The sequence below is a fragment of the Dendrobium catenatum genome, unplaced genomic scaffold, assembly GCF_001605985.2.
Source record: "Dendrobium catenatum unplaced genomic scaffold, ASM160598v2 fragScaff_scaffold_574, whole genome shotgun sequence".
Lineage (NCBI taxonomy): Eukaryota > Viridiplantae > Streptophyta > Magnoliopsida > Asparagales > Orchidaceae > Dendrobium > Dendrobium catenatum.
In genome coordinates, this window is record NW_021319036.1 from 296,939 (window position 1) to 310,941 (window position 14,003).

The window sequence follows — 14,003 nt, forward strand, 5'->3', positions numbered from 1 at the left end:
TAAGGGTCTACTTGGGATAACTTAGGCTTCGTTTGAGACAGCTTTCTTCCTACTTAAAGCGGATTTTAGTATAAAAATTTTAATTTTGTACTAAAAAGTTGTTTTAAGAAGCAGCAAGAAAATCATTCCTAACAAATTGGCTTTTCAGAACGCTACGCTTCTGTTTATCTATAATTTTTTGGCCGCTCTAAAAAAATTTGTAGTGAGAATGTTTTATAGAAAAATTTCATATATATCACAGAAAATTTTATATATTTAACATCTAAATTTTTATATTTTTTTATATAACATTCAAATTTTTAAATCACATTTAAATACCATTAATATTTATTTATGTAAAACATAAATGCATATTTTTTTGATATGATTTAAACATTTAAATGATATATAAGTAAATACAAATATTTAGGTATTTGATATGTTGATTTATAAAAATTTGTTATGTGCGTAAATTTTATTTTTTTTATAATTCTATCTATTTGAATGTGGTATTTATTAAAAATCCATTCTTCAAAATTTTTGAATAAAAATTATCATAATATTTTCTTCATAATCATTCTACAATTATATTTTTATAAAAGTTATAGCCCTATTAAAAATAATTTTGCCTTTACTATTACAACACAATTTACATTATGGTTTTTAAAAAAATAGTGAAAAAAGTGATTATGTTTCCAAAAGGAAAAATAGTTAAAAATTATTATCAAATTAAATCCTACAGCTTCCTAAATTATAACCATTTTTGTTTGTTTTATGATATTTAAGAGTTAATTTATTAAAAAAAGGGAAAAAATTTTATTTAATATGATCAACTAATTAAACGCTAAACTTTTAAAAATAAGATAACAGTGAATGACTCAAAATTATATACATATAACTCCATTCTTTTCAAAATCATTAAAAATAGGCTGAAATAATTTTTTTTTACTATTTTTTAACATATACACCATTTCTAGTATGACTCTTACTCAAATACCAAAGTTTAAATCCTAAGCAATCAATTTCCTTAGCCTTCTCTCTAACCTATTTAGTTTCCTGAATGCAGAAAATATTTAACTTCGTATGAATCATAATATTTATTAATTACATTAATTTTCCTGTAATGGAATCTATATTCCAAATTCATATCTTAATTTTAGTTTCATGTTTTTTAATTTCATGGACTAACTTTTTTGCCCACATTGGTCATTGATGTGACCTTGCCTATTTAACACAGCACCTGGGCACTGGTGCAGCAGCCCTTGCACATTTGTCACTGTATTCAGGTCATACAGCACGTCGCTTCCAAGGGACGCACTAACATTAACACAATTTTCTTAAATGATTCATATCATTATCATTCGACAAGTTTTAGTAAAAAATTTAAGTACAAAAATTTTCTATATCAAAAAATTGTTTTATAAAGCAGTAAGAAAGACGTCCCAAACTAAACCATAATGTGTGCATAATTTAAATAATTTAAATCAACATTTCATCAATCAAAGGCATAATTTTTTTTTAATAAATGATTTTGATTACATGAGAAGATAATTGTGATTTCAAAATATATAGATATTCAAATTAATAAAAAAAATATATATATTATTTGATAACTCGCATTTATTTAATGATTTATGTTAACCAATGTCATGGATAAAAAAATCTAAAATTAGCTCATAAACCTATATGAGGATGGAGAAAAGAGGACAATTCTGTGAAAAATGATATATTAACTCAGGGATCTATAGAAAATACCAAAAGATAAAAAATATTATTCTCCATCCCTTATTTATTGGAATTCAATGGTCAAAAAATGTTACATAAAAAATATTAAAAGCACAATAATTAGTGACCAATAGTGCAAATTGTTCTAGACACATGATATTTCTGATATAAGCACATTGTCCACAACAGTTCAAAATGAACCATAGACCTTCATATATGAATAATAAAATGAAATAGAAGATAACACCAAACAAATTTAATAGAGGAAATGATATAATACAAAAGAATGCAAGTTATAAAAAAGCTTCATTCCCTCCAATTCCCCCCAAAGAAAGCTACACAAAAGAATAAAAACCAGGAAGAAAAAGAGAAGTTAAGGTGAGAATCTAACACTTTATGTTGAAGTTAGCCAGTAGTGCTAAACAGTATGAAGTATTTAGCTTCTTGAAGTCGTAGAATTAGTAGGCGTAATGGTCATTGTTGTAATGGTGGTGGTGGTGGTAGCTGATGACGATGACGAAGTAGATGCCATATTGTTAGGATTGGCGGCGAAGGCACTATTAGTAGCATAAGAGGACGCACCGGAGCTCATCGCAGAAGATTCGCCCGTTGTGTAGCTGGAACGCCCGAGGCCATGGGATCTTCTTTTGTGTTTGGAATAAGGGATCCCTGGTTTGATAGGCTCCTCGAGCGGGCCTGGCTTCTTTGAAAGGACCACTACTACACGGCGCATATCTGGCCTCAACTTGGGGTTAGCCTGGGTGCAGAGGAGGCCTATTTGCACGCACATAGCCACCTGCTCAGCATCGGCTGTGGATCTCAATGCAGGATCAAGCATATCCATGGTATTTTTTTGGGTATAAAACATCCAAGCCTAGAAAAGAATAAAATCCAAGCTTAATACAAATCAGCTAAGAGAATACAAATTGAAAGAAAAGTATGATAAAAGCACAAGGCTCCTATCAAAACTTGGAGTCTTGAAAAGAGTTTATGTATGCAGCTTTATATCTGCACTAATAGATTAATTCTGTGATTTGAACATGTTATTCTGAGGTTACAGTAGACGCAAGTTAAGAACTTCTTCAGCATCACTTATATAATGCAATTGAATAGATATTATACAATGCTTTCTATATAGAGGCTTTTTGGTTGGAAATAAATTAGGTGTAAAGCATTCCTTTTGCAAGGATTTTAAAAATATTGGTATTTGGTCGGATAAAAAATGAATGCAATGTAAGGTATTATAATTCATTTTTGTAAGGTATTATAATTCATTTTTGAGATAAAGTAAACTCGCCCAATTTAGAACAGACAGTGATTAATAATGCTTTTATACTCAAATCATAAAGGATATGTATGCATGAGCTGTTATTTTTGTTCAAACACAAGGAGGCTGGATCAAGTATTTCCTATTTCAGTTGAATTAAAATTATTAAATCAAGGATTAGCTTTAAGCCTATATCTTTTTTCTTTAGTCATGGATGTTCTTACTAAACATTTGCAGGATGATGAACCCTGATATATGCTTTTTGTTCATGATAATCTTCTTGCTGATAAGACTAGGAGTTGAAGGTAAATTGGAATTCCAAAGAACATACATAGGGACTTGATTCACCCTCCTTTTCAACCAATATGATTTCCAGAGAACATACATTGGAATTCCAGTTGAAGGTAATCTACTTGATTCACCCTCCTTTTTCAGCCAATCTGATTTCCAGAGAACATACACAAGGGACTAACTTTCTAAGGGTTGAGGATCCTTGGAAGGAATATAGTTAGAAGACTTGTTTTAAGGGTGTATGAGGATGCCATTAAACAAGTGAGACCTTAAAATGATTTGCTTATAGAAATAAATCATCCTGAACATGTAGCAAGAGATGTTGACATTGTATCAGCCATCATCATCACAAGCCCTGTCCCAACTATTGGACTTTTATATTAGGCTAGATAAGATTTATATTTTTTTATAGGATTTAAGCTCTCAATTTTATTGTTTCAAAATATTTAAGTCAAATCTCACTCAGGGGCGGAACCACGGCTATGCCAGGGGGGGCAAAAAAAAATGTAAAATACATATTAATGCTAGGTTATTTAGTAATTTCCCAGTACAGCATATTAAAATTGTCCTAGCCCATCTTTCTCACCCAATTCCGCCCGCTTCTTCTGTCAAAGACTCCACAGCTTCTTCTCCCCTTTCTCTTTTTTCTCTCTTCTAATCTCTTCATTTCCTCACTTGTAGAAAACAACGGGCAGAGAGAATGAGAAAAAATTATACCTGGAAAAGCATATTTGTAAGGCTTATTTCTCTTCTGTAATTGCATAAATGCCTTAAATTTTGTCGAATCAGTTTAAGAAAGCATTCACATTTTGTAATTTATTTTTTAGTTGGGAAGGCATTTCTGTAAGATCCGCCAAGGAAGCACATTTCTTCATTCGCAGATTTTAAATGGTTTATAGTTAAATTTTCTGAAACAGAAAGCTTGGAATCTCGTTAACTTTGCCACTGTAGCATCAAATATACAATTTATTCTTGTTGTTTAATGAGACAAAGGACAAAATTTGTGTTAAGGTTATCTTATTAAATGTGATTATGATTTTTTTTACCTATAGGATTTGTTTTAAAATGATTGAAATTTATAATTAATCAATTAATTTTTAAGACGATTGATATAGTGGGTTCTTCTTCTCTTATAACTTCTTCTCTTAAAATTTTGCCCCCCCCCTATGATGAAAAGCTAGTTCCGCCCCTGATCTCACTTAAATCTTGCCTTAAAGCTCTACCAAACAGTCTCTAAATCAAAATAAATGAGTTAAGGGCCATGTTCAAATCAAGATTGGCTGGGCCAAGCTAGATTGGGATGAGTTGAGAATAACAGATCAAAAAGCTTTGAGGTAATACTGCAACAGAGATTGGATTGGCTTAAGATCAGATCGTCGACAACGTTCATGATAGGCTCAAAAAATTAGCAGAATCCTATGCAGTTATCATCAACTCAGCCAGAAATCATTCATTCAGCTCTCTAGCAAAGCATTCTAACTAACAGTCGAAAATTAGGGTTTTAAAAGACGAAATGCATAATTAAAAAAGAGAGTTTGAAAAAAACACATACCCATTCAAGGAGTGTAGAAGCATCATGGCGCGGAGAAAACCTAGAGTTCTTCTGACCAGAGACGAGCTCAATAACGAGTACGCCAAAGCTAAAGACGTCGACTTTTGGCGATAGAGCGCCACTCATGAAATACTCCGGCGCCATGTAGCCATTGGTGCCGGCAATGCGGGTTTGGACATGGGTGAGTTCCTCCGGGAAGAGCCGGGCCATGCCGAAGTCTGCGATTTTTGGGCTCCAACGCTCGTCGAGAAGGATGTTGCTGGCCTTTATATCCCTATGAATGATGGGAGTGTGCGCGTCTTCATGGAGGTACAGAAGACCTCTGGCTACCCCTACGATCACCTCGAACCGCCGCCTCCAATGGAGAACCTCCGCCGCCGCCGCCACCTGCCCACCTTGCCCTGTTTCATCTCATCATTTTTGCATGAAAGCCCTATGTAAATCATTTGGAGATTACCTCTGGGCTTTTAATTCAAGCTAATAAATAAAATTAATGGGAGATTTACATAAGTGAAATTTACAATTATTAAGTAATATTAATTTAATGAATGCAATGAATATAATATAATTTATTTTTATTAAAAACGTGAATTAAGAGAGTAAATTATAGTTACTTGTTATTAAAAATAATTGAATTAAGAGTATAGATTGTAATTAGAATAAATAAATATATTGAGTAGATTATTATTAGATAGTAATAAAAATAAATTAATTAATAGAGTACATTATAATTTTTTTTGTAATTAAAATAAATGTATTTGATCATCATATTTTATTTTGTTATAAATTATTTATAAAAATAAATGACTTAAGAGTGTAGATTGTAAATAAAATAAATAACTGCATTAAATAATATATGATCATTAAATATATTTATTTTAATTACTAATAAATAATTAACTCACTTAATAAATTTATTTATTTTACTTATAATCTAGACTCTTAAATCAACTCACTTATGCTCCTTAAAATTGCACCATTTTTTTAACAAAAATAACTATTTTTTGTTTTATAATATTTTCTTATGCATATATTTTTAAAAAAGTATGTACATATAAATTTTTTAAAAATAATTAATATTAATACAAACATCATATATAACAGTATTTTTTAGTATTCTAAATAATTGGATGGGACTTAGTGGTCATTTAAATGGCTAAAAAAATTAACTCTCATATATAAAAGATGATTATAATAGAAAATAGTTTTTAAGTAGAAAACACAATAAAGAAAAAAATCAAGGGCTTTTGAAAATAGAAAAGATTTCATTTTTTTTATAATTTTTCATATGAATATTAGCTAGATTTTGTTGCTCACTAACTCAATTTTTTATTTATATTACAATGTTTAATGTTTATATATTGGCAGGTCATTAAAAATCATCTTGATTGAGTATGAATCTTGAAACATATTTGAATTAAAAAATTCTAAAATTAAATTCAGGGCCATCTGAACTTTGATTTCATCATATTTATATTTGAACTGAACATTTCGATAAGATGAATCCAACGATACCAAAAATGATCCTATTTGAGTCTAAATAAGTCTAGATGAAGCACTTGAAACATAATTGAAAATTAGGACACTAATTTGATGAGCTAATGATCTTCATATCTCTCATGCTTATAGTCAGATAGAGCATCTCAACGAGATGAATCCAACAAGCCCAATATAGTTTTATTCTAACATCATTAAAGCACTTACATGCCGAAGAAATTGTCTATGATTAAAGGAATTCATATGTCATTTAATGTAGTGTTTCAGATTTTCTCTATATTTATGAGGCATGCCAAAAATCTATAAATAGGCCTCCAATCTCTACATGAAGTGAGAGAATTAGAGCTAGGATATTGGCTTGAGATTTAAGAGAGCTCAAATGCTTAAAGAATCTCAAAGCTCTACCTAAGCACCATCGCTAGACCACCATCTGATCGTTGTTGGACCACTGTCATCAGAATGCCACCCGACTAATACTATTGGACCACCACTCAACCACCGCCTTCATAACATCTCTAAGCTTTTGCCATCGAAATAATGTTCGACCACTGCTATCAGTACATCACCCGAGAAACATCTTTAGGCCCCACTTAATCAACATTGTTAAACTACCATTGCCCGACTATGGTTCTTCGATAACAATTGCATGACTATGATTCTCTAACCTCCAACCACCATCGCTTGATTACGTTCATCTACCAACAGTTACCCAACTACTGTCCTCTGACCACCATTGCCTAATTACGGTCCTTCAACCCTCATCACCAGACTACGACTCTCTGACCTTCATCTCTCGATTACATTCCTCCAACCACCGTCACCCGACTACGATCCTCTAAGCACAACCACCCAAATATGTCCTCTGACCTTCATTACCTAACTACTGTATTCCAACCACTATCATCTGACAATGATCCTTCAACTAGATCGCCCAATTATAATCCTTTAAGCTCCAACCAACTAAGGCCTAGGTACTACTGCACAATTATGGTCCTACGAACTTAGAAGCCCAATTACGGTCCAATCACTATCACCAAACTATGGTCCTCTTAATACCCGACTATAGTCTCCTAACCATTTTCGCTAAACTACAATCATTCAACCACTTCTACCACCACCGTCCGACTACAGTCCTCCAAACTACATCACCCAACTACAGTCCTCTGACTCACATCACCCTTTTACAATTCTCCGACCAACATCATCTAACTACAATCCTCTAATCTCCATTGCCCGATTACATTCATTCTACCACCATCGCTCGATTACGATCCTTTGACCACCATCATCTGACTATGACCCTCTGTCCTACAGTATTATGACCATTGTCACCTAGATACATTGACAACAATAGACTTGATCACCTACCATCACTAATAATGTCCATGCATGCCATCTTTTATAAGATTGATGCATATCATCGACATCAACTCTAACTCCCGACATTAGTACAAAGATTTAGACTAGACTTCTCAGTCCTGGTTCTTCTCTTCTCAAACAGTACAACAAAACAAACAAGCAAACAAACTGTTAAAAACATTTTCCATGCTACAAGGCCCTTCTAACTTCAACCATGTAATTTGTTTTAAATATTATATGTCTATTAGATTGAATCAATGCAATCCTCCGAGGAAGGACATCATTTGTAACAAGTGACAAACACTAATTGAATCATTTTAACTAAATCAGACCCCATGAGTTTTTTCCTTTGATGGGTTTTCCACGTGAAAACTCTTACAATTTTTATACTCATCTCTTATATGTATGTGTGTTGGATTTTCGTATAAATGCTAATATAAAAAGCTTTTATCTCTGTACCACAACAAATATTTTGGCATGCAACATATATTATGTGTTGTGATGTTTATATGCCTTTCCATATTATGTTGGATGTTATTGTTTGTGAATATTGAATATTATATTGGTTATGAAGGTTGGTAGAATGGTATCTAAAAGTTCATATGCTTCACTACATTGTATGTGTGTTTCCATTAGCATGTTCGAAGTATAGCACAATAGTAGTTAGCACTTGCATGACATATATAACACAAAGTGGCCAAAGTTGGTCATAAAAGGCATATAAGATGCATGTTTGTGATCGGTTCAAGTGGCAAGACAATCATATCATAACATTTGGAATGGCATTTGCAGGGGCGGAACCCCATGGTATTGAGGGGGGCAATTGCCCCCCCCTAAAAAAATTAATTTTTTTTTATTATATGGCTTTTTAGGTTGCTTATATGAGTTTTTACGCAATTGCCCCCCCTAAAAAAATAAAATACAATGATCTTTAGCTGATTGCCCCCCAAGAAAAATTATATACATTGTGTGGAGGTGTTATTATAAGGGTTTTTAGGCAATTGCCCCTATAAACATTTTAAAATATTATGGTCTTTAGGCAATAGTCAAATACAAAGAGAAATAGTAAAGATAATCCAAAAATATCCTTACAAACAAAATCTGTTCTGGGGGCAGCTCCGGTAGGGGCGCTGCCCCTTGACCCCTTGACCTGACCGGGCAGGTCGAACCCCATCAGGGGGTGCTACCCCTTTGGACCCCCGACATATTTGAAAAGCATACAAATATCAAAGATATGAATAAATAGAGATCGAGCCAAATTCAAGGCAACTCCAACATACATTTTGTAGAAAATGAATGATTAATCAATTACACCATTTTGATTTTTTTTTGCAAACAAATCATCCATATTTCAACCAATTTTGTTTGAGATTAATTCTCATTATATATATATATATATATATATTTTTTTTTTGGGACATTTAGGTCAATTAAAGCAAACTTACACATACAACGCTTACACCTCTTAATTGATAGCCAAAACTCATAACCAAAATACCAATATGAGTTGCGTACCCCAAGCCTCTCTCACTCTCCTCTCTTCTTGTTCGAAGTATCTTTTTCATTTTGTAAATGTTTATTCAAATAATAAGATTTCTTATTAAATCTATATGTTTGCTTAATTTTTATTATATTTCTTAATAAATTTTAAAATTCTAGATTTGTGTAATTAGATAAATTATATGATAGATGTTCCATTAGAAAATTACATGTTAGTTTTATGCATCTAGAGATCTTATTAATGACCTTATTATTGAAATTTTAGGTATTTCTAATGATTTTTCTCATTTATATGTCATAAAATAGTTTAGAAATTTTATCATCAAATTAATTAGTGATAATATTAATTTTTTTTAAGGATTTGATATAGAACAAGTATGCAAATCTGTCTCAAAAGCAAGGCTTAAATTAAAAATTAGTTACATAGACAAAGCGTTAATGGAAGAATTTTCAAATTAAAGAATATTCAAATTTGACTGTTCTTCTTTCTCTTGGATGAAGTCATAAATTAGGGAGGAGACCACTCTTTTATCCTATAAGTTTTGTAAAAAAGAGAGCTCATATCAGCGAGAGATTATTCTATGCGGACACCGAACACAGCTTACTGTCCAGAGACGAATTAGGTGCAGCCACATCATCAAGTATCGAGTAATACCGAGCTCGGTACCGAGCAGTACTGAGCCGCGGTACCAAGCAGGGGATGATGTGGCACATTTTCATTGGGATCTGGATGACGGTGTCCGCACAAAATAATTTGCCCATATGAAGGGGTGAGCTCATGTGGGTAAGTTTTGTTGGTGGTTTGTTTTAAAATACTTATTATGTAAATTTAATGCGCATTATAAAATTTAAATATGTTAAATCTAAATTAATTTATTATATTTAATACTATTTTATACTAAATTTATTAAATTAATTTTTTGATTTTTTAAATCTAATACCATTGAACCATCAAGTTCTAAGGGACCGAGACGAGTTCAACGATTTGTTGGTCGAAACGACAGTTCTGATCAGTTTAGGATGGTTTTTAATATGAACGGAACCGACCATATGATCAGTTAACGGTTGAACCAAATGAATCAGCCAGTCCAATCCAGTTTTCAAAACCATGACTTTCATTTGTAATTTCAAATTTTATCTAAATTGAAAATTGGATCATAGTTTTAATTTATGTTCATTTGTATTTAACTTAACTATATAATATAAATATTAAAACTCAATAATGTTGAATGTATAATACACTATTTTTTTTGGAAAAAAATGATTAACAAATAAGAGTTCGAGTTTTTCATTTAGGTGGAATGCAAGCAACAAGTTCTTATTTTGAAGGAAAAAGTTAGATGTCATTATTTTAAATATAAGATACTAAAAGTACTTGCATATAGCCGATCCTGTAACTCAAACGACACTATTAGACTATTAGTGGATCCTCTCTTCCTAATAAAAATAAAGTAGAGGCAAATGTGGCAAAAACGGCTATACAGATGGCCACATTGTACACTATCCTACTCACCCTAGAATTTCCGTACAGAGAAACAGACAAACAGCCCGCATAAAATAAACTCTATCGGTTCAGCCAACAACTCCCGTTTTCTCCGTACTACAATGAAGGGTAAAATTGTAAAAAAAAAAAAATCATATGATAATATCCTAATATAATTTATATTAAAATAAGAATTTTTTTTTTATCTGGGCTTTCTTAAATTCGGATCAGAGCACTTTTTGTGCAGGTGTCAATTCGGATCAATAGGCTGAGTTCGGGTAGAATCCGATTTGATCAAGCATAAGCGGATTGACTCGAATCCTACCCATTTAGCTAAAAGGGCAAGGATTCCTAACTTGCACCCGACCCACACGGGTTGTCGGGTTGACCCGATGGGCGTAGTTGAGAGTCGCGAAATAAGGGTGAAGTGTAACTAGGTTGGGCGTCGAGCCGTCGATGCGTCGTGGCCACATGGGCGAATGGCGACTAGGCTGACCGATTGAGCGCGTAGGGCTTGGGCGTCGACGCGTCATGGGCGCCTAGCGGGTCTACTGGCAGAGGCGGATAGCTGGAGTCAAGTCTGGGCCTCGAGCCAATGTCCGGTGAAGCCGTAGGTGCGGACATGAGGCCCGTGGCAATTGGGCTAAGCGGAGAGCCGGAGATGAGGGTCACGACGCTAGGTCAAGCCGTCAAGGTCGTGAGTTAGCCGGGTTGACCCGCGAGTTTTCGGGTCAACCTGAACCCGACCCGTTTTTCGTACGGGTCAAAAAACCGAATCCGAACCCTGATTTTTTCGGAACGGGTCAACTTTTGACACCCCTAACTTTTTTGTGTCATTGAGTTCATCTCATTGAGCCAATCAATCTAACTATAATCTTATAATCTTATTGAAATCAGAATTATAATTTCCCCAAAAAAAAATCAGAATTACGATGGTCATTGATTTAATTCTAGAAACTTCAAATTTATATATGCATATAGATCAAGTTGGTTTTTGATAATGTCTTAATTTTTATAATAATATTTAAATTTATATGAAAAAATGTAAATTTATCTTATTTAGCAATTTAAATTTTATAAAATTGAACATTAAATTTCAGATATTAGATAGGTAAATAAATGAGAATGCAATGGCAAGTACGTAAATACACCCTTAATCTTATCATTAACAGCATTATTAGGGGGAGAGAGGCGGCGGCTCACCGGAGAAGAGGAGCTTGTCAAGGCTCTCGTTGGCTACGTACTCGTACACAAGCAACTTGTCTTCCCCGTGGGCGCAGTAGCCGTAGAGATTAACGACGTTCTTATGCTGCAACCGAGAGAGCAGCATCGCCTCGTTTGTGAACTCCTTTCCACCCTGCCGGGACCCTCGCCCGAGCCTCTTCACGGCGACCAGCCGCCCATCCTCCAGTTGCCCCTGCTCCCCAATCAGACATTTCATCAAACACTTGGTGTGCAACAGAGCAACAGATCTATAGACCATAGAAAGACCGGGATATTTGGCTATCATGCAATAAACTAAATCACCTTGTACACAGGGCCGAAACCCCCTTCGCCGAGCTTGTGCTTGGGGCTGAAATTGCGGGTTGCGGCAGCTAGGGTTTCGTACCGAAAGGATTTCTGCTCTCTGGCAGCGATCGCCTCCAGGTCCTTTTTATCCGATTCTGCAACAACGCAATCGATTCAGACCGTAATCAAATGAAGATTCGTGGCTTCAAAAGAGGGGAAGTAGAAGTAGACCTCTACGTTGACGGCGAGTGAAGGGCTTCAGGAGATTTTCAAGAATTTTCTTTAGCTTCTTCATGAGAGAAGCGGGGGTTAGGAGAGACGAAAGGGAGAGGAGAAAGAGGGAGGCGGCGGGGTTGAGGAAGGGAGCGGGAGCTATCCCATCCTCTGTAGGTGTGAAAAGCTTTTTTTCCTCCGTCTCTTCTTTTCATCCTCGCTCGTGGAAAGAAGAGGCTTCCGCCTATACGATACTGTCGTTGGAGACCTTCAAGAAGGGCCCCGATGACGACCGGCGGATCCCAGTTGATGAGCTGGCCTTGCGCAAGCATACTGCGACCCACATGTGTGCTAACACTGACGTATTTTGATTGTTCTACTCAGGGAACTTTTATTTGGTCCGGTCACAGTACGTAGCTCTACGTTCGGCCGTCAATAGAATCGCATCATGCGTTCTCATTATTTATCGCGCGCCCGACAACCCGACTCGGAACGGACCCAGGATGGCTCGGTATTTCTCAATTTTGCTAGGTATTGCTAGGTATTGATCGATTTTGCTTGGCAATAAACCAATACCGAGCAATACTGAGCAAATACCGAGCAATACCGAGTTGTACCGAGTTTTTCTAAAAAACTCGGCACAACTCGGTATTTCTAAAAAACTCGGTACAACTCGGTATTTCTAGCAAATACCGAGTTTTTCTAGAAAAACTCGGTAAGAAAAAACTCGGTACAACTCGATATTTCTCGGTATTACTCGGTATTTGTCTTCTCAGAGCGGTATTTCTCGTTATTGTCAAACAATACCTAGCAATACCGAGTAATACCTCGCAATACGCGAACATAGCATTCTCGGGTTCCGGTCCGGGTCAAGTCGTCGGACCACGCGGTAAAGAGTAAGAGCACGTGGCGGCATATCATTGGCGGCCGAACGTAACTCTACATCCAGTAAGAGGACGTAATTATTGTTCCTTCTCAGGAGACCAATTAGAATGCGTCGCATTAGCAATATCAAGTCGGGTAACAGGCAGTATCGAGCCGCGGTATTGAGCAGTACCGAGCTGGGTACCGAGCAAGGGTAACGTGTCGCATTTTGGATGAGCTGGCCTTGCGCAAGCATATTGCAACCGATATGTGCACTATAGAATTCTTATATATTTATGGCCAATTTATAACAAAGTGTGTGCTTTAAATTTAAATTAGCTTAAGAATAGATTAATGAATAAATTTAAAAATGAGTAAATACGGGACTTAATTATGGAAATCGGTACTGAAATTTGAGAAGAAACCGTAATTATGATTTCTTCAGGTTTCCTAAGTTATCTATTTATATTATATTGTTTTGGTTTATTCCGTTATTTAATTAGATAATCTAAATGAATAAATAGTAATTAGGAACCAATCAATATTTACAATTGTTAAGAAATAACAGATTTAAATTTTATTTAATTTTGATTTTTTAAAATTTTTATTCAAATTTCTTTAGTTTTGAATTTAAATTTCTTTGTTGGAATATTTGATTTGATTTATGTTTAATTAATGGATTTTTTTATTTAATATTTTAAATTTTTTTATTTTTTTAATGTATCCTTTTTTTTTATTAGATTTTTAAATTTATTTTTAATTAA

General features: G+C 34.4%; 1 protein-coding gene across 1 annotated transcript; it reads right to left on the reverse strand.

Annotated features, from left to right (window-relative positions):
• Positions 1-1,940: 1,940 nt before the first annotated feature.
• LOC110097857 (cold-responsive protein kinase 1) lies at positions 1,941-12,636 on the reverse strand. The gene is made up of 5 exons (XM_020824479.2): positions 12,394-12,636; positions 12,181-12,317; positions 11,857-12,070; positions 4,815-5,215; positions 1,941-2,578 (listed from the first exon to the last, which is right to left on the reverse strand). Exons 1-5 carry the CDS (start codon positions 12,455-12,457, stop codon positions 2,141-2,143), a joined length of 1,254 nt encoding a protein of 417 aa, XP_020680138.1. The 5' UTR covers positions 12,458-12,636; the 3' UTR covers positions 1,941-2,140.
• Positions 12,637-14,003: the final 1,367 nt, after the last annotated feature.

Excerpts from the sequence above, each read along its gene's own strand:
- LOC110097857 (XM_020824479.2), bottom strand. The coding sequence starts at position 12,457 with ATGAAGAAGCTAAAGAAAATTCTTGAAAATCTCCTGAAGCCCTTCACT. Across the intron at positions 12,318-12,393 it reads CACTCGCCGTCAACGTAGAG|AATCGGATAAAAAGGACCTG; the intron begins GTCTACTTCTAC and ends GCGTTGTTGCAG. Across the intron at positions 2,579-4,814 it reads CTTCTACACTCCTTGAATGG|GCTTGGATGTTTTATACCCA; the intron begins GTATGTGTTTTT and ends ATTCTTTTCTAG.